Source organism: Mytilus edulis, chromosome 12 (assembly GCF_963676685.1).
Source record: "Mytilus edulis chromosome 12, xbMytEdul2.2, whole genome shotgun sequence".
Classification (NCBI taxonomy): Eukaryota; Metazoa; Mollusca; class Bivalvia; order Mytilida; family Mytilidae; genus Mytilus; species Mytilus edulis.
The window spans coordinates 31,302,694-31,325,482 of NC_092355.1; the positions used below are offsets into that span (position 1 = coordinate 31,302,694).

General features: G+C 32.2%; 1 protein-coding gene across 2 annotated transcripts; it reads right to left on the reverse strand.

Annotated features, from left to right (window-relative positions):
• Positions 1–5,513: 5,513 nt before the first annotated feature.
• LOC139498246 (uncharacterized) lies at positions 5,514–12,533 on the reverse strand. Of its 2 annotated transcripts, none has more exons than XM_071286615.1 (3): positions 12,493–12,533; positions 8,935–9,352; positions 5,514–7,758 (listed from the first exon to the last, which is right to left on the reverse strand). In XM_071286615.1, the coding sequence occupies exons 2-3, from the start codon at positions 9,272–9,274 to the stop codon at positions 5,783–5,785; spliced, it is 2,316 nt and encodes a 771-aa protein (XP_071142716.1). In that variant the 5' UTR covers positions 9,275–9,352; positions 12,493–12,533; the 3' UTR covers positions 5,514–5,782. The 2 variants fall into 2 exon arrangements, with proteins under 2 accessions (XP_071142716.1, XP_071142715.1); XM_071286614.1 differs by having other exon boundaries at positions 12,450–12,529.
• Positions 12,534–22,789: the final 10,256 nt, after the last annotated feature.

Here is a 22,789-nt window from a genome sequence, read left to right on the forward strand (position 1 = left end):
GGTTATTTCAACGAGATTGTTTTTCACGCTTCAGCTGGTACGGCGAAAGTGATAAAAGCAATCGAGACGAGAGGACCAATGATAATCTGTGTATCGCTCTATTACTTATGAAGACGTTGTTAATGTCCTTGACAACAGCACGTGTGTCCTTAGTTTCTACAGGAATATTCCTATATGTATAATTTTTATTTTAGCCTGAATAAAACCTATCTTTTCTTTTGATATTTTCAAAGCATTTTCAAACAGCTACCTTCTCGTATTTTATTTTACAATTCTTCATTTAGTTTCGATTCTAATCAAATAATGATGTTTTTTTCTGTATTATTCAGTATTATTCAAACAAAATGTGTCATTGTCTTAGAGTTCTTTGTTTCCATCATCTCGATGAAACCTTCAATACACTACAAGCAAGGCAGGATTTGAAATTAACTGCTAGAGAAATGTATTTCATAACAAGCTGTCTAAAATCTGAAACATTAACAATTCTCGGTGTGTGGTGTGAGGTATCTGGTGATATTGATTCAGCTTGTGTGTGCTACGATGGAGTTTTACAAATTCATAAAGGGACTAATTGTACAGCAGGCATTAGGAAAAAAGAACTCTTGAAAAGACGAAATGTTAGACTCTAAAAATAGTCGTTCTGTAAATGGATGTGATGTTTTCTTTGCTGCCTATCTTAATTAGGTCTTTCCACTTTTCTGTGGAAAGACCTATTGTTTTTCTTCTGATTATTTTTTTTTTTTTTTTTTTTTTCTTCCGCCTAATTTTGTTCTTGCGATAAACATTTGTTTCGCAATATGTCGCTTAGATATTTTGTATATGATATCGAACAGTTTATGCGCTTTTGAAATTTACCCTGCGTAAACAAATACTTTTCTTTGTAGGAGTTATCTCCCCAAACACTGTTTTCCTTGTTAGCGCATCTCCTTCGCAACCGTAAAAGATTATGACAAATTTATTTTACAAAATTGCTAGTTATATCCTTCGCATGATTTGTCCTATTTTGACCGAAGCGATATGACCGCTCCATATGAGAGTTATTTCCCCTTATGCATCTGATATAAGTGATATGAATTTCTATCTTATAAACCATAAGTGATAGAGACCTAGGATCTTTTGATTTGAGGTCCTTGGTCCCAAAAAATGAAAATTAGGTCAAGGTCAAAGGTCAAGGTCATATTCTAATATTTGAATTTGGCTTATTTTAACTTATATCCAAAGACTGTATAAGATATCAACAAATTATTTTTACTAAATTGTTAGTTGCGACATGTCGTAAGATGTAAATTTTGATTGCAAGCGTACGTTGAATGTAAAAGGGAGTTTTCTCCCCTCTTGCATTTAAAAATACGCGTTTGGTGATATAACTCATTAACTAAATATAATTAAGACCTATGGTCTTTTGATTTGAGGTCCTTGGTTCATGACCTTGAAATTGATCTCAAGGTCATAGCTTAATTTGACGTTCTAGATTTTGACCTTTGCTTTTATTCTATATGTATACATGATAAAGATATACAACTTTTAGAAAAAGGTATCAAACCATTTAACCTTGAAAAAAACAACCGGAAGTGACCTTTTGTAAACCGGAAGTAGCTATTTTTTGTACTTTATTAATATAAAAGTATATAGAACCAGATATTTTTGGAATCAGTGTCAAGTTAATATTCAAATATAATCGGAAGTAACATTTTTCAAACCGGAAGTAACAAATTATCTCCCTTATTTAAAAAAAAATGTATGGAAACAATATATTTTTGGAATCAGCTTACTAGGAGCTATCATTTGACGATTGAAATGACATTTTAAACTTAGTTTCACAACTTTTCATATCAAAATACATTGTTTTGATGGAAAGACCTTCAATTGTTCTCTGAACAATTGGTTTTTAATTATATTTGTTTTCTGTAAATCTAAAACAATTTATTTATACTTTTTTTTCATTCTATGTTTGATAAAACAGTATTGAATTGTAACTGTATTTGTTTTCTGTAAATCTAAAACAATTTTCTATCTTTTTATTTTGTATTCAATGTTTGATAAATCATTACTAAATTGTTACATATGTATACTTAACTGATCATTTTGACTTGTAGCGAAGTGTCCTAATTTTTTTTATTTTATCTTAGCTCACCTTTCATGGACGACTAATATGAGGATGTGATATACAATGCAAACTTAAACATAGACGTTTATATATGATCCTTATTTCGATGTTTTTATAAAGGACTGAGAAAAAAACATTCCCCAAGAAAAAAAACAAAAAAAATCGATCTCCTCCATCGAAAACAAAATAAAAATATGTCGTCAGGTCATAATAAAGATCACTAGCTTCATTTTTGTTTAAATGCAGAGTTTTAGTAGATATATGCAGATCAGATGTTAAAAAAAGTTAAGAAATTAGTGAGGGAACGAATAAGTTTCAACAGATCATCAGTGAACAACGGGGAATATTTAACTATATTGGAGGAACTAAATAATTAAATCTTAAATGTAAAATAATATTTAAGAAAGCTGAAAACTTCAGTATTGTTAGTTCCCATATAAGATGCCAAAAATAAACTAAGTTCGGAAAATATTTGAGATTTCCTTCTCTGTAATAAATGAAGTGGACTAACTGTATTGATTGCCATGGACAATAGAGAATTAATAGACATTCTAATATGACGTGCTTCTTTCGCTTTGTAAACAACACCGTGATAATATACTCGATATATGTATACTAAGCACAGAATACATTGCCACATAGTAGATTATATGTATAAACTATGTCAGGTCTTCAATTATGATCTTTACAGTTACATATTTGATCTCAACTAACGTTGTTCTTGCATGAAATTGGTGAATTATAGACTCTTTTTTTCGAATGTATTTTATATAATTATGTAACTATCTATAGAATTTGTAGTAGAATATGTTAATATGTCAGTGTAGTGTTTTTAATTCTGTTCTTACAATATAAAATGTAACATCTTCATAGATATGGAGGAAATAAACATAATCAATCAATCAATTAGAAGAAATATAAAAATATCGTTCTCAGCGAAAATGTTCAGATTTGAAATATATGAAGATTGCAAGATTACATTATTCTAAAACATATAAATATTCATGATATACTATTCGTATAGTATAGAAAACCTGAAATGTGTTTTCAGGTATAAGTAGTTATATACTAATTGTGTTTATAGAAATACCATCTTAAATAATTTGATTGACTCATATGTTAACAATAACTACGTCCAAATTACATCTACTTAATGTGCTTAGTTTTGTTCTTTAATCGTTACGAACAGCCGTTCTATATAAACAATTCACTTTACGAACGGATACCTTCAAAGTTACGTACAGCTTTTTGTTATTTTTAACGTCGTATAAAACCATTTTTTAGCCATTCTATCTTTAAAAGGCTTGATATTTGTGTTGACCTACATATTTCACAGACAAATACCAAATTTTCTCTACCAGTAATGCTTTTATTCGAAAGTATTTAGGAAATATAATATATAATCGGTACGGTCATCTGCCATATTGGGCCGTCCATAACGGAAGTTACGAACAGCCGCTTTCCACAAGTGTACGTCGACAGAAATGTATTAACGAAAGTTTTTCAACATTGGAGGATTTATACAACAATAAAATAAAATAAATGAATAGAGTTGTATAATGTTATATTTCAAAATATATGTTATGGAGTCTATAAATCACTTTGACATTTTGAGACAAACTAATGTTTTCCCATTGTAAACAGTACAATCACTACTTTATATTAACAAAATTAAACATGCAATTTTCGCCACCTACTTGATTTTTCATGAAAAAAAATTACTGTAAACATTCGTAACCATATTTGCTTTCAAATCAAAGGACGATAACAATGTCTTCGAATCAAGTACTCCACATGATTCAACTGTATCTACGACAATCATTTATCTACTTATTATAATATAAAAAAAGATGTGGTATGATTGCCAATGAGACAACTGTCCACAAGAGACCAAAATGACACAGACATTAACTACTATAGGTCACCATACGGCCTTCAACAATGAGCAAAGCCCATGCAGCATAATCAGTTATAAAAGGCCCCGATATGACAATATAAAACAATTCAAACGAGAAAACTAACGGCCTTATTTATATATAAAAAAATAAACGGAAAACAAATAGGTAACACATAAACAAACCACTGAATAACAGGCTCCTGACTTGGGACTGGTACATACATAAATAATGTGGCGGGGTTAAACATGTTAGCGGGATCCCAACCCTCACCCTAACCTGGGACAGTGGTATAGCAGTACAACATAAGAACAAACTATAAAAATAAGTTGAAAAAGGCTTAACTCATCAGATGGATAAAAATACAAATGAAAAAACTTCAATGATTTTGAAAAATGATAATGGAATAAATACTTAAAAGGGAAAAGAATGGTATTATTACCCCAAATGTGCATGTGTACATTTCCCCTTGTAAGAGCCTGCATTTTTGTAGAAGATTGATTTTCAAAATCACATTTAAGAGTTACCTTTTGATCTTGTTGCGGAGCCTCCATTTTCTGTCAAAATTAATTCTCAAAATCACATCTAAGAGGTTACATATAATCTTGTAAGAGCATACATATTTTTAGAAGATTGATTCTCAAAATCACATTAAAGAGATGCCTTATCATCAATAATCTATCATATGTGTAGGTATAGTTAAGCATATTCAGTTTCTGGGAAGATTATGTACTTTCCTACTAATTGTTTATATATTTAGTTATGACAAAACCTTACAAAATGTATAATGTACTGTTATAAATAAATCATGATTTGTAAAGCAATTGCATCAAATTATAAACAAAAAAGAAACCTATCTTCACCACGAATATGACCTACTGAATTAGACTATTTATCGGGTTTGTAATAAACTGCGCAACATGAGGGTGCAACATGTGATGCAGGTTCTGAATATCATTCCGGAGCACCTGAGATCGGCTGAGATCAAACCCAGTTTCAGGCGGGGTTCGTGTTGCTTAGTCTTAAGTTTTCTATGTTGTGTCTTGTGTACTATTATTTGTCTTTTTATTTTTTTTTAGCCATGTCGTTGTCAGTTTAATTTCGATCTATGAGTTTGACTGTCCCTCTGGTATCTTTTGTCCCTTCTCCTTAATATACATCTCTCTGCATGGTTATCTCTATGCCTGTACCAAGTCAGGAATATGACAGTTCTTGTCCATTCGTTTTTGATGTGTTTTGTCATTTGATTTTGTCATGAAATTATGAACTTTCCGATTAGATTTTCCTCTGAGTTCATTTTTTTTGTGATTTTACTTTTTTCTAAGTTTAAATTTAAAGTAAAGAAATGGTTAACATGGATCAAACAGCTAATAATAAGTAACACAGCAGAATCAGAATGGTCCGGACTATTCCGGTGTCGGGGAATCGGGATCAATGTCGACTCCGGAATAGGCCAGAGTGTTCGGATTATTCTGGAGTGAGGGAATCGGGATCCAAAACTTAAAATCATATTTCGTATCGTATTCATTGTTGTAAACAAGGTAAATATTTGATTATTCATTGGTCTACACTATGTTGTATAATAATGGTGATTGATTTGTTTGTATTGGTGAAATTTACTTAAATTGCTGTCTGATGTCGTCTCATCATATATGACTGAATTATTCATCGTTTTTTTTTGGAAAACAGTAATGATTGATGAAATAATCAGTTTTCAAAGGAAACAAATCACTTAGCGTTTGTTAAATATAATGATCTTTTTATATTTTCCTCTCGATTATTAAGAAAATTTCAAATCCTGTCTTTTTAAGAGCCTTGTTTTCCTGATTTTTGCTGTGATACAAATATTATTGTCGCAACGAAAAGCTTTGTCGTAGCACTGACAAGCAGTTTCTATATCACCAGATAATTCTGTGCACACACCACAAATTGTTAAAGACAATGATAGTTGTTCTGGTGAAATAAAAAACTTTTCCTCCACAGCTAAACACAAATCTCTCAACGCTTGGTGTCTGTTAAACGAATCACCGAGATGATAATAGCATAAAAATTTCAGACAATGAGACAACACAACAGGAGGTACGGTGATTGCGCATTTTTGGATCTCAAGTTGTAACTCATATGGTATTAAAGACGAATGCTGTAAGTATCTAATAGGTGAAATAGTTGCTAATCTCAACTTTTCATTCAATGTTATGGATTTCATATGGACAAACTTAGCATAGTAATTGATCTGTCTTTGGAGATAGAATACCAAGCCTTGATATACCTTATCCGGTGTACACTTTAATAGAACATGATCTACTATTCGGATTGTAACATTGTACTGTCCGATAACATAGTAAAACGATGCATACAACAGCCATCCAGTCACAGCATCTTGCTGTAGGGCATCTTGTAAATGTTTATGATAGCGGCTTCGTATATTTTCGATATTCTTTCTTCTGACCAGAGAAGGAAGTTGTTGTGGTATATACTGGTTAATATTTGATATCCATCTTCTGCAAACATCACGTATATATACAGATGATTCTGATTGGAGCAGATATTGAACGGCGATTAATCCACGGAAACAGAGATCAAGATTCTTGGGATTTCCAAACTGAGCGAAAATCTTATAAAACAAAAAGTCTAGCTGAATTGAGGAGTTGTTTTTCATGGTTGATGCTAGGACTTTAGAAAATACATTCGTTGCCAGTCCTACAGTTTTATCACAAATCATGCTATCGAGAATTCTGAGCAATATTTGATTATTGGTCGTATCTATTTTTCCTGCAAACATATTTTGTTCAGGTATAAAGTAATTAGGACAGTAGCTGTTTTCTACCCACGACCTTAATTTACCTAAACACAATTTAAAACAGTTAAACAAGTTTTCTAATTGAAATGTTTCGATGGATACTTCCTCTGATAACCAAAATAACGTTGTTTTTAGAAAATAGGAACATAACAAATCCTCTACACCTGGATTTTTGTTTATGATGTGTTTCAATGTTAATTTAAGTAGACCGTAGCATAATAATTGGGTATAGTTAAATGAGTGTAAAAGATGTTTTTCTGCAACTGAAAATGACAATCTCCAAAGGAACTGATTATTTGTGACCGTTTTAGGTCCGATCGGTACCAGCAAACATCCAAATCTCATTATGGTATCAATAACTGCATTCGGTGGCCATTGTTTTCTTTGTCGATAAACCCATTGTTTTGCATTGTATGGAAGTAATTTATTACGGAAACAAACCGCTATATCCAAAGCCATGCATTTATCTGAAACACATGGGCCATGTAAAGACAAAGGTATTGTATGTTGCTGTTGAAAAATTGAAATGAATTTATGGGGTGCAAGGTATAAGCCTTCGTCGGTTTCTGTGACCATTTTTTTCAGAAGTGGACTTGATGTCTCGAAACCGCCAGCTAATTTCAGTCTGCTAAATCCTGGATAATTAGGGTCTATCTCCATCACCAGTGTTGCAAATTCATTTGGGATTGGTATATCTTGTTCCCTATTGACGACTTTAATACCATGTAAAACGTACATGATATCAAGATCACTGCCAGGTAAACTCATACCTTCAGCTAAACTTCCACTTGATATGTGGGTAAATCCGGTTGCGGGATGCATACTATTTGTAATTACATCTTGTACCAAAAATAACCGCTGTCTAAGACGTATATCTGTTTCCTTTCCGACTATATTTACAAGTTGTTCATATACGTATTGCTGGTGAGAATTATCTTCAGACCAATATGTATAACCTGAATGATAAATATATATATTATGTATTTTATGCACCACCAATACATTTTCTTAGCTGTATTAAGGAAAGATTTGTTTTAATTGTGAATTCTCAATTATCGTCATCAAGGTTTTGTGATTTCAGCGTCTCTGATGAGTCTTTTGAAGGCTGTATCGCTGATTATGTATTTCAACTTTAATGTGATAAAAACTTGGCTAGTGGTACCTGATGATATTGTACGCTAAGTTGTCAGTGTGTAGGTGCTGATAAGATTTGTAACATTTTTTTTAATTGTTCTTTGATTGATTCAGAAATTATTCAGAAAGGAAGTTTTCAAATGTCGCTTGCAATTTTGATCTTATATATTATTGATTAATTTCGATGGCTTATGGTCAAATAACTCTCGTCACGTCTTCTGATAGTATCATCATTGACTTTCACACTTTTGAGTTGATGATAAACTTAAAGCTAGAAAAGTGATTCGAACGGTTGAAATTTATTAAGTCTAATTTGTATTCATTTAAAATCTTTCATTCGTCGCATTGTAAGACAAGTGCGATATACGTTTGTATGATTTGAACGCCTCTTTCAACTTTTACGGCCGTTTTTTATATTGTATGAATAATGCATCTGGGCATACATAGACAGTCAGAACAATTAGTGTAACAGTTTTTTTGCCAACATAAAATCAGTGTTGTGTTATGTCTTTAGCACATGTAGAAACTCGCGATCCCTTGTAGAGTTGTCCCAAATCATAACAGAATAATAAATAGATAGATATTCTAAATGTTTATATATATAAATTATTGTTTTTGCTTAAAATTTAATCGATGGTCAAAATTGTTGTGAGGAACGTGAGATTTTCACTTTTCTAGTTACTGATTATTTTTGTTTGTCGACGTAGTCAATTTGGGATTTCCAATTGTTTTATAAGGTGCTACTGGTAAGCCTAAAATATACGAAATATAATTCACCCTGCTTACCCTTCCGGAGTATCTGAGATCATCAGGGGTTCGTGTTGCTTATTCTTTGGTTTTCTATCTTATGTCATGTGTACTATTATGTGTCTGTTTTTTATTCATTTTTGGCCCTGGCGTTGTCAGTTTGTTTTCGATCTATGAGTTTGACTGTCCCTCTTTTAGCGTACTAAATAATATGCACGATGTATACGTGTAGTATGATATTGTATGGTTACCTTCATCATGATCTTCACATTTCTCTAAATATTCAAGGTATTCGTTCGAAGATTTAACAGGAAATCTTACATTCAGGATCCACTGTGAATTTTGTTTCCTTCTTTTCAGACAGGCTTTGAATTCCTTTTCAAACTGGTGAATAGTGAGACTAAATACGTCGTTTGAGATACTTATTCTACCATCAAAATATTGTTGGAGAATAGGTGTGCGTTGTCGTCGTCCGCGGTACGGAAAGCGTTTAACGCCATATTTTTCCAAATACGTTATTTTTCTCATTCCATACACATGTTCATTGTCATCTTCACTTTGATTACTGGATTTACTGGTATGCTTATTCATTATGACAGACCTTTTATATAATTGGCGAACAGGTAGACTTGCATGGTTGAATTAAGATTCCCAATCGGTTGACAAGGTCTATAATAGAAAATTAACGTGTGATTCAAACTTTCACAGGACATAATCCTAGTAATGCATGTGCATGATATAATATGCGTCTTAAATATGTGCTCTAAAAGTTAGTCTAACTATTTTAGTACATAATGTAAACCAACTTATTTTCGCGGATACTTTTTTCGCGTTTATCTTATTCTAGTCAACTACGCAACGATTTTATTCCGCGATTTTCAAACTACTAATTTTTGCGCGTTATCTTTTCACTCTCGAAAGTCGCGAAAATAAATCGCTCGCGACAAATTGTGGGTTAATAGTATTCAAATGTCGTGGACACAACAATGATGAGTTTATCTGACAGAGAATCAATATCAGCAGTATCAATTGTATCCTGGTTCTTCGAACTACTTTCCAAGTTTTAGCTAATAGCCATACCCTGTCACGTTATATTGGTGTATGTGTAACATACTGAATATTGCAATCGGAAACTAGTCTATATCAATCTTAACCCGGGATCTCATTTCGGAGTAAGCTTTCTAAAGATGATAATGTTCTCCATTGATATATTTCAAAGTGTTTTATTTATGCAGACTGTCTGTTGCATATACATTATTGTTGAAAATTATATATTATATAGACTAGTATATTGTCCTCTACACGGAAGAACTACAAATTATTATGAACGATGGTCAGGAAAAATCTCAAACAAATCAGACATGAAAATACCCCACAGTGCACTTCATTCATACGTATTAAAAAGCTGTAGAGCACAAAATGGTAGTGTGATCCTTTATCTGTACATTACGCTAAATATACTATATAATATCCTGTAACTAGATAATTCAACGTTTTGAGTCAGTTTTGAACGCCTCAAACAACCTATAACAAATTAACACCAAATATAGGATATCTTAGAATCATACATATACATACATTTATACGTACATATACATACATTTATACATACATTTAGATGTGACACTGAAGGTCAGGAAACTAAACTTTTTCACATTAGCTTTCTTCTATTGAAGGTTTTATTTCTGAAATAAATTCTTACCTTACCTTTTCACCCTGTATGCTAACATTGCCCATGTGAAATTTTAAAATAGTTTGTTTATACCTAGAACGACAAATATATGTGACGTATATAATTTTCTGGCGTCAGACACGCAAATCACTGAATGTGTTTAAAGATAGATTTTTTTGTGTTCTGTTAAATTGTTCCTTTTAAAGTTGTTACACGATGATGACTGCTGTACCCATATTTTGCCTATATTATTTATTATGTCTGTTTAGTTCACGCATCATTGTCAATAGAACAGGATTGATGAGACTGTCATGAGACTGTCATCAAAGTGAAAGGTTAAGCGCTTTAAACCCAGGTTTAATGCACCATTTTCTACATTTGAAGTCAGGAATATGACAGTTCTTGCCATTGGTTTTTTATGTGTTTTGTCATTTGATTTTACCATGTGATTACAGACTTTCCGATCGGATTTTCCTCTAAGTTCAGTATTTTTGTGATTTTACTTTTTTTTCAACATGTGCCACCATCAAGCAGCAATTGCCTTCACAATATTTATTATTGTATGTTGAGGTATCTGATGAATTGGTGGCTCATTGGAATCATACCACATCTCCATATTCTAATATGATGAAAATATTAACAATTGCGTATTTAGTCCATAACTGTTAATGTCAGCAAAATATCACATAATACCATAGAAAAAGCATTAGCTGGTTAACGTCTGTAATTAATTTATATAAATAATTGAAATGTTATGTATATTTTATTCTATTTCATGATACTTTTCAGAAGAAAATTCGTTCAACTGTGGTTGGTTTCTGCAGCTTAACTGAAAAGATAATTTTGTGCGAGGTGCTCCTTTGAAGTAGGGATTTTCTTAACCATAACAGATAGCTTGAAGACTAATCAACAACGAACAATATATTTTTGGTTTTTTTTTTGGGGGGGGGGGGGCAGGGGGCGGGATTCAAGTTTTAAATGATTATTTAGTTTCATTAACTATGATTGAGATATCTATCAAAAGTTAGACGCAGTATTGACATTAATTAGTAGTAAAATCTTGTAAATAAGAATATATGTTGAAATTCATATAGCATGTATAGACATATGCTAACAAAGAAAATCACTCTGCAGCAATTCTTTGGATTTTAGTAAATGTTGTTGTATTTTTGTCATTGAAAGATCAGACCAATGTTTGTGTTAAAGGAGTAGGTTCAGTAAGACCCCTTTTTGGCCCCAAAATAGATCAGTTTTACAAAATTGCTATAATGTAAACTTTTAGCTTTATACTGGAAATTAGAATACTTTTGCGTCATAAATATGGGCTGTTTTGGACAATATAATGCACATATATCGGGTACTAGCATCATTAAGAGATGTTAAATTACTGATAATCTTCACAATTTTAACATTTTAGTTAACTTGAATTTTAGACAAAATAAATGGAAGTGGCTGCATTCGTGTTCATTCTTAATATTTAAGTTTAAGTTGTATTTGATGATAATACATAACATATATAAAGGTTGAGGGTGAACACGGATGCGGCCACTTTCATTTTTGACAAAAACTATCTGAAAAGTGACATATTATGGCATAATTGATAGATTTTTCATATTTAAGCTTGAATATGAGTGTCTGAAACTCAGGTCTGAAATTACTAAATCAGTTCAAATTTTCACACAAACTAATTGAATCGACTGAAGTAGACACTTACATAACTTAAGTGTACACAATCTTTCTTCAGATGAACCTAAAATTTTAGGCCAACATGGGCGCTTACTCCTTTGTTCCGTCTTTAGTATGAGAATAAAATAGGGTTTTGTGTTCATGTGCTTCCACAAATCGTTACCGTTTGATGTCTTGTATTGCGAGCAAGATTTATGGAAACACATAATTTATCATTCTACTTTCTACCTAACACAAAATTAGAGGCATAAGCACATCACACTTCTGATCATGATAATAGTTTAACGTGTTATTGAAATAATCATTCAAATCAGTATGGAACATGTAGCTAAACAATTTTTATAGAAATCAAACAATTCTAAGATTTAATCATCAATCAAAATTAAACATACTATGCTTACAACTTACATACACATACACCTATATTGATACATATAATCCTACAACTTACATTCACATACACACCCATATTAATACATCTAATCTTCACGTGATGATTTACTGATTACACTGATTTACTTCATGGTAATACTTATATTAGTTGTAAACCGTGTTAGTAATCTAATTATAGTGTGTTTTCAGTTTGAAACGCTAATTCCCGGGGTTTTTTAAATGCACGGCAACAATTGTTTGAATCTGAACATGTAAACAAAAGAATTTATTAAGTTCTCAAAACTTTTTTGTGACAGATTGTTATGTATACTGCACACGTTCTATTTGAGCAGTCAAAATGCGTTGACCGTATAGTTCTATGTCATATACAGTCACTGACCTGATATGACTTTTCCTTATGAAGATTTAAATAGAAATTGTCGAAATTATATTTAATTATTCATACGACCTCTTCAACCTGTTTTTGTTTCCATTGTAAACAACGATGCGTTTAATGACTCAAACTTGTTTCTTTTACAATTTTTTGCAAAACATATTTCACTGATTAATATTTTTTGTTTGCAACCTAAATCATTATGTTTTATGTTTATTGTTGATATGTTAGTCTGTAAACAAACGAATTCGTTCACCATTGATTGCGGTTTTCAACAGGTAATTATGTACATTTCATCGTGTTGTATATTTCTCCGCCTGTGTGATATGAGGCCTTTTTAAAGGGGGATTTTTTCCCAATATTTAAATCAAATAAATAACATTAACACACTTAACAACAATTGAAAATGTTTTTCTTAGATTGCAGTATAAAGACAATAATAGTGCATTGACTTGACATATCAACGATACTCGGCACAGCCTCGCATTTCCCCGTTTGTAAGCCTCGTCCTTATATCGTCGATATTTCAAGTCAATGCACTATTATTGTCTATATATTGCTCTTATTATTATATATAATGCTATTCAACTTCGTACTTTATTTGGCCTTTTTAACATTTTTTTATTCGAGCGTCACTGATGAGTCTTTTGTAGACGAAACGCGCGTCTGGCTTAAATATGAAATTTCAATCCTAGTTTCCATGATGAGGGTATTTATATCCACTGGTGGAGTTTATATTCACCGAGGTTATCACCAGCCCAGTAGTCAGTACTTCGGTGTTGACCTGCGTTATCATTTATATGTTCATAAGTAAAAATCATCTGTTATCAAAACTCTGAATTTTTTAAATACTAAGGCCTTTCTACCTCAGGAATAAATTACTTAAGCTGTATTTGGCAAAACTTATAAGAAATTTGGTCATCAATGCTCTTTAACTTCGTACTTTATTTGGCCTTTTTAACATTTTTTATTCGAGTGTCGCGGATGAAACGCGCGTCTAGCGTTAATATAAAATTTCAATCCTGGTATCTATGATGAGTTTATTGATTCACACTTGATAAACACATCAACATCCGCAACTCATCATTTGCTGCTGAAGAAGTAGTAATTCAATGTCCGTGCAAAAACTAGATCTTTCTTAAAGACAAATTAAGTATTCAGGATCAATTAAGAAAATGGTAATGATAACACCATTGCAAAAACATTGAAGTAAAAGTACCGTTGCAACAAAGAAAAAGAAGTCCGTCATATAACATTGGATATGTCACAGTTGTTTGTATCACATCGCTATGATGGTATTTTTTCTAGACAAAAAATCCAAAATAACAAGATACAGAATAGAAACAAACAAAAATAGAAATTTCTAAGACTGAACAACACGTTTGATGACGAAATCAGATGTGACCTCATTTGAGCTTGAAACATAATCAGAAAGAGTTCCACATGTAGCATCCGTCGTATTGCATTAAAAGAAAAAAATAGTGTTTCATATTTTGCTGATATACAATGGAACACAACGATGCGTTCTTGATGTTTGATATATATTAATCGGCACTTACCAAGACGCAATTTCTTGTTAACTAAAGCTCGATTCTATGTTCATTTGCATCTTCTACCAAAGATCAAGAACTAGATCTTCCTTCACTGTATTTGATATCTAAATTACATACAACGTTATATTGCTGTGTCTTCAAAGTTTTTCACTAAACCTCCTTCTATATTTGATAATTAAAATCAACTTTATCTGTTATCGAAGCCGGGGTTGAAAGTTATTGTGAAGCTATCTCTTCTTGAGGTGACGTTAATCAGATGCGGAAACAAAACAAATCAAAAGATCTAAAACTCTGTCATCTTGAAACAGTATTAGAACATTTGACTTTTCCACACTTTACACCAGTATTCCAAGTCCAAACTAAAAGACAGATTAAAAGAGATAATCCTACTTTGTTTGGTAAAACGAATGGCCTACCAAAACGACAAGTGTCTTGTCTTAAGGAGAGATGCATGGTTCTTTGTAAAAATTCACAATGATTCAAGTAATCTGCCGTACACTTTTGGAGCACCTATGATCACCCCCAATTTAGGTTAGGTATTGTTGCTCAATTGATGGTTTTCCAAGTGTTGTGCACTATTGTTTGTCTGTTCGTCTTGTTTAGCCATTGCGATGTCCGTTTATTTTAAACTTTTGATTTTGTCTGTATTTATCTGAAAACGTCATTTTTACATGTTATCAACATGTTACCATTTATCTCCATTAAAAAGAAGGCATCTTAGTTTTCAGTGTCCCTGTTTTACACCCTGAAGATCAATCAAAGCAATGATGTTATTATAAGATGTATAGGAATTGAATATCATTAAACGTTTTAGGTAAGCGAGAGGAATGTACAGAGATGTTTCTATAACAAGTGCTGATGAGTGTCATAGGCAACACGACGGGTGCCACACGTGGAGCAGGATCTGCTTTCATTTCCAGAGCACCTGAGATCACCCCTAGTTTTTGGTGAGGTTCGTGTTGCTTATTCTTTAGTTTTCTATGTTCTATGTCATGTGTTCTATTGTTTGGACTGTCCCTCTGGTATCTTTCGTTCCTCTTTTAAACATTACTACATATTGCAGCAAACTTAATTCTAATGTAAACAAGACAATACATTTGGATATTAAGTTAGCTTCAGCCCGATAAACTATGAAATAATTTAAGAGAGTAATTCAACTGTCTGAATTATGCTGAATCAATAAAATGAAAAACATAGGAACAATATAGCAGACAGCAACCAACACAACCACTGAAACAGAAACTCCTAACTTGAAACAGTCATATAAAGAATGAGAAGGATTTAAATACATTTGCTAGAGCTCCAATCTGTTTTAAGCTGAAATAGTGATTAAACAGTCAAACATATGAACAACTTTTGAGGATCAGTAGGAAATGGATTGAGTCGTAAAATCGATATCGAAACGAAAAAAAGACATACAATATAAAATACAAACTTAAAGTTCCCGATCTAGTAATACACTCAGAAACACTCAAGGCAATAATGGCACCCTGTTTAGAGAAGACGTATTCTAGAGCTGTACTTAAACACAGAGTATGACAAAATTCAATTCAAGTGATAAATTCAACAACAATTACCGTTATCTTGATGTTACGTTTGCTTTAACGAATTTTATTATCAATAAAAAAAAATAATACACAGTAGGACTTATTTAAAACATAAAAACAGTATTCATGTGTGCAACAAAAAAATGTAAACATGCAATAATATAAAAAACGACAATGTTTTGCTCCCTAATGTTAATTTTCATTATTGTTGGTGATGGTGTTCGTTTGGGGCGCCCTTCCTCACGAGTGCATATATCCCTACACTCTAAAAATATATTACTTGTGTGAAAGCCTGTTTTGTTGATTGTATAACAAACAGACAATCAAATACCTGTTCTTACACCCAAATGTCCTTTTGGTGGATTTCACCTCCATTCGACGACAATGTTGTTAATAGAGCGAGTAAATCTAAACACGAACCATATAATTTTATTAAGTTTTTGAATAACCTTATTCTTTAAGATTGTCAGTTAAACACAATATTGTTTTCATTGGTGCCAGCATTGGCTGTTTTATAAATGAACTTTAAAGATATGCACAGCTATTATCTTACATTATATCGATAATTATACTTTTAGAATGAGCAGGCTAATGCTTTCCTCAGACTGTTGACATATCTTCACACTTAATACGTTGAATTTGGAATGGTTGCTGTTTAGTGTATTCATTAGCTATATTTGCTTTTTAAATAGCTTTCAGTGACTATTTTTTTTCTAAAAAAGTACGATACCAAACTTACAGTTTCTGCCTGGCATTTATTTCTTTATCTTTAGAAATATAATGCACACTTATTGAGGAAATTGTTCCATAAGAAATAAGTCAGTGTAACAAATTGTGTCAATCGAAGAAAGTGTAGCTTAATGGACAATAACTCCAACCATATGACTTGTCTGCTTCTTATCGCGAGAATGTAACATATCCTTTCACAATATTAAAACAGGTTATTTCCCTTTTGCCACAAAACTTTAATAAACTTATCAATTTATTTTAACATTATCCTAAGTTTTCCAGAGTTTCGAATCGCAAAACGTATTATCATATCGTGTTTGTTCGTGTTGTTTATCCTTTTCTTTTATTTTTTCAAAGGGAAGGGAGGTAGGATCGAACCACAATATCAATACGAACAGAGTTCGTGATTCCCAAGCTATTGTTTCTCTTTAATGTTGACTGTATTTTGGTCTACTCAGTTTCTATATCTTCTATCGTATGTATATAAAAAGCTCAAAAAGAATGTACCTAAATCTTATGTGGTATCTACCATTTCGTAAAGTGCTTTGTTTTTAGGAATGTTGTATTGTAATCAGATCGTTGAAAGTCTATAAAATACATTCTTAACTTAATAAGACTACACTATACAAGTCTATTTTTAAAGTCTTATGCTGATCATTTGTGTCATTGGGTTGCTGTCTCATTGACGTATATCGATATCCTCTTGTTTTCCCGCTGCCAATTTGGATTTCCCCTTCGCACTTGTGTATTGCGATCACCGAAAATTAACGATAAAGATCACGCTGAGGTAAACGCATACGGAAAACATGTCTGCGAATTGTCAGGCGCGGATCCAGAGGGGGGGTTCCGGGGGTTGGAACCCCCCTTTTTTTTGGACGATCAATGTATTTGAATGGGGAAATGTAATTGGAACCCCCCCCCCCTTTGTCCTGGGTTAGGAACCCCCCCCCCCCCCTTTTTAAAATGGCTGGATCCGCCCCTGATTGTTGTCTGGAAGCCCAATTAAAAAAAGGAAATTTCATTTAAATTCGGACAAATGAAAGAATGTTATTCAGAAAAGTATATGAACATAAGTTTTATAATTAACACTAGCTATATAGTTATAAAAAAAAAAAATGCAACTTTTTTCTTTTTTTTTCGAAGTTTCATGACTTTAAGACTTAATTTAAAAGGTATCACACACTTTAAATAAGCTTACATATTCAGAAAATCCTAACCAACTTATACCTCACCTTCAAAAGTTACTAAAATGACCGGTTACGCGTATTTAACAGTGTTTATTTCTTAAATAATTTGTATTATTATCTATATTATCTATATAAATCACGGCAAACTACATTATCGGCACGCGTTTCTATTCATCTGCATAACTTTTATCTTGGTATGGTGAAGCTGACTCACTTTACGCCTACTTGTAAAAGTTAACTTGCCGGTAATCAAGACACGTACATGTAAACGTTCAAAACTTCATGGTCTACATATATTGGAATTAAAAACAAACTAAATGAGACTTTATTTCAAGTTAATTTTACCGTAATTAGTACATGCACAAGTAAAAGTGTAAATTCTGAGGTGTTCTAAACATTAAAACAAAAAGAACAATCCAATTTGATAAAAAAAAAAAAATAAGATGATGAAGTGGGTGTAAATAAATGTGTTTAAAATAGTTATGACTCTTTAAATTTTTGTGTCGTAAAACGTTTCTACCGGAGCATGTTTCGTGTTTATGCGTTTAATGTGAAGGTAAAAAAAAATGCTTCAGAGGCACGAACATGCCTTTCTATTACTGATGCCAACACTGGGCCGATACCACTGCGCATGCTGTTGGCGGGCAAGTCTTCGATGGTATCTTCAGTTCTGTAATCAGTGCTTCAGTACTGACAAGATTCCTATAAAAAAAAACAATTATCCGTTTATACATAAGAAGTTTGAATAATTTAGAAACTATGTTCACAACTACCTCAGGTAACGTTGAACTAAGATGAGTTAAAAGAACACGGCTGAAGAAATTCAACTGAGATATAAAACACAATTATGTTCCCATGTACTGTAGAAATGAAAAAAAGTGTTTTTTGTCGTGTTTATTATATAAAAGACGAGAGAGAAATGTGTCCCCCTAAAAAACATAGCCATTATCTCCCCCCCCCCTCCTTTTGGGACAAAAATAAAGGAAACAACAAGGATACTTAATCTAAAAGTATAAAAATAAAATACAACGCCATGGAAATAGAATTACCAAAAGACAAACAAACAGCACACAACATAAGTATTTCACTCAGACGTCTTGGTTATCCTAGTCTTTCATTCTTTTTGATTGATTGATTGATTGATTGATTGATTGATTGATTGATTGATTGATTGATTGATTGATTGATTGATTGATTGATTTGTAAATTCAACAAATGTATTCTGCATTAGTCTACCGAGCTAAAGGTGGGATCAATAGACTGACACTGGTCAATTAGGGTATTTTGGAAATTAAAGAGCTTTAATTTGTACGGACCATTCAACAAATTTTAAACTTCATATTTACCCCCCGTTTGAACAGGATTTGATTTCATATAGCTATGCATCCCTTAGAGCCAGACAAGTGCCCTGTTTCATTGGGTGATTAGGTTTCATATGAACAAGTAATTATCTTTATCGTACCATATAAAATATTTGTATAGGAACAGTATTTCGGCTTTAAGACCGTTATTTATGTTACTTGGAGTCGTAGCATAACTTTTCTGTTTGAAAGCACACTTGCTAAAATAATCGTTAACACAAAAAACAATGATCAATAGAATCTAAGTTGTCTCTCTTTAGCCAGAAAACTACATTTCGCTTAATTTTAAAGATCTATGTGTAAACCGTTTTACTTCTTTCAACAGCAAGGGCTATTAAAATATTACAGTCAAAGTATTCAGCTTCAGGTTACGGGGCGCCGAATGGGACTCTTGTGATTTTGTACTGGAAATTCAATTTTGGACGGACAAAAGTGAGTTTTGTTCAACAAAAATGAGTTCAGTTTAACAAAATTTGTAGCATACTTTCAGTGGACAAAAGTTACTTTTGTCATGACAAAATTCATTTTTGTAACACAGACTTTACTTTTGTTACCTAATTTGAAAATTGGGCAACAAAAGTCAATTTTGAGGGCAAATTAGTTTAGTTTGGATTCTGTGAACTAATGTGCATACAAAATCGACTTTTGTGAGACAAAATTGACTTTTGTGAGACAAAATTGACTCTTGTGACCCCTAATTGACTCTTGTGAGACAAAATTGACTATTGTGAGACAAAATTGACAAAATTGAATAAGTCTCACAAAATTGAGTTTTGTATCACAAAAGACAATTTTGTCTCACAAAATTGAATTTTGTCCGACACAATTGACTTTTGTGTTTTTATTTCCATATCAGGTAACAAAAGTCAATTTTGTATGCAAATAAGTTTATATTTGCATACCTTTTTGACAAAATTGACTTTTGTCATGACAAAAATGAATTTTGTCTACAAAAATTAATTTTGTCATCACAAAATTGAAGTTCTCATAAAACAAGTCTGTATCACATAGTTTTGTAAGACAAAAATGATTTTGTTATGACAGAATGGAATTACAGGTAGTATGATATACTTTCCGACTAATAAAAGAGCACCAATTTGTCCCGCATTCATATTTAGCAGCGTCTTACAAATTTGTTATCCACAATTTGTTCTTATTTATATTGATTCGATGGGTAAAAGGGAGACAACCCATGTGTGTTCCTGTAAAGCCAGCGATGTCCAATTGTTAGTATATCTTGTGACATAATTTTCATGAACAACATTCGGTGGCTAAATGAAAGTTTCCATGATGCAACCGATATAAGAGTGTAAAACAACACACTATCATATCATTCGGTAAAGAACAAATAATGTATTTTGTATTGTATGTCACATTGGTATTTAAAGCTACATATTCAATGTACGCATTATGCCTTTTAATTCCTTAAACAGCAACGTCTACTAAATTTAACGGTAAAATAATGTATCATCGGATAAAATAAAACAGTAACCGTTTTTTTTTTCCAAAGATCAATGTAGGAGAAAAAAAATTAACCCAAATGGTAAGGGGGTGGGGGTAAAAATTGCTGAAAGTTTTGTTTATCCAAAATCGATTTTACATATATATCAATATTGGTATTTTTCCCAAATTAAGTTAAGAGGGGGTGGAATGAAAAAACTATGCGAATTAAGTTTTTTTACCCTACATTAAACGTCGTCCCTGAATAGCACAAATTGGTCCAACTTTTATAAGATAAGATAAGAATTTTACTAATCTAATCAAGAACCCATAAAGGGCATCATTTTACAACACAATATGATTGGAAAAAGCAAAACAGAAAACAAACAAAAATATAAAATAGTGCCGTCGTAAATATTGCTCATCTTGTATGCCTCTCAATGTTTGTTCCGTTTTATCTTGTTTTGCACGTACAACCGATTTTGGTTCCAGTTTAACGCCCGGAATTTCCATACTGTCCGGCATAACTTTCTTCTTTGTGGAATCTAGAAGGATGTACAACAACTGATATTAGAGTGCAGGACGGCACGGTATCATATCATGCAGCATGTTAAGAACAATAAACGTATTTTGATATATCATATATAGTATTTTGTCATACTAGTATATTCCTGTTAAACAATTCTTGTAATATTGAAACAATCTGGTAATAATGACAGATCCTTGATATGTTTCATACATTAAAAAGTTTTGTATAGTCTGTATGATCTAGACTGAAAGCATGACCTATTACATGTACGTGTATTTTAACAATGAGAAAAAATTGTCGGCTATAAAAGGCCCTGGCATGAAAAATATGAAGCAATTCAATTGAGATAATTAACGGCCTTATTCATAACAAAACAATTTACAATACGGGATGGATATCCATTTTTCGTTGTTTTTCTATTCTATTAAAATAGATATAAATATACATTTTGAACATGCCTCGGCAGGAAAATATGAAAAAAAAAAACATCATTTCAAGAATGTTTGCTTATGTTATATGTACAACACATTTTGTTACTCAAATGCCGTAAATATATCCTAAAATATTTCTGTCTGTTGATGTGCTACCGCGCACACAGTAATCTGTTAAAGTTTTTGACACTTCCACTTAACTTTTAATAAAATAAACATTCAAGGGAGACTTGACTTATTGAATATTACTGTAAAACATCAGTGTAAACATTCATTTCAATATTGAGATATGAAATACCTTTAATATCGAGTGTTCTTAATGGATGATTTCTAGATTAACAAATCACTATTGTAAACAAAGGACCATTTTCTTTTCCCGCGTTTCCATATTTAGTTTGGCGTTTCAGATTTAGTGTCGCCTAAGGGTGATTTTTGTCTTGATCTTTCAGACATATATTTACCTTAAAAAACGAAAAAGACTAGAAACAATTAAAACCAAGCCAGCATAATCATTATGTTGTTTGAATTATTGTGCATACATAGTAAGTATTAACGTAAATTTATACATGTATATGTGACAATCTTAAAATATAAAATAAAAAGATATTTCAAATTGTCTTCACCCTTTATTTCGAAAAAATGTGTTTCATTGATTTCGACTTACAGCGGATTCCATTGAGTGTGTAGCGAAAGGTAACATCTTTCAATTGGTTAGCTTGCTTGCTACAATGTAGCTGAACCGTGAAGTGGTTTTTAAGTCAGGTATAATACCCTCCTTTCGAAGTAGCATAGTCCAACAGACAAATCGATTAGTTTTCTGTCGGACTAGTCTATTCTTAAAGTTGGATAGTTTACCTAACCTAACAATGACTTCACGGTTCAACTGACAAGCAAGCTAACCAAAGATATTACATTTGGCTACACACTCAATGGAATCCGCTGTAAACCTAGATGATATTTGTACAATAACGGAAAATATAAAATGTACATGTTCGAGCTTTAGAAGCAGAGAGGAAAAGAAAGCACGTCACAGTTTTAAAATGGATATTGTTTCATGTTATCTGGCAACCTTTACTTGTATAGTCAAAATGTCAATTGCAGGATAAAAGCAGGTGCATATAACATAATGCATAAAAAGGAAATTATAAATAACTAAAATATGCATATAACATAACAATCTATTGCAAGAGAGGGGCGACAGATAC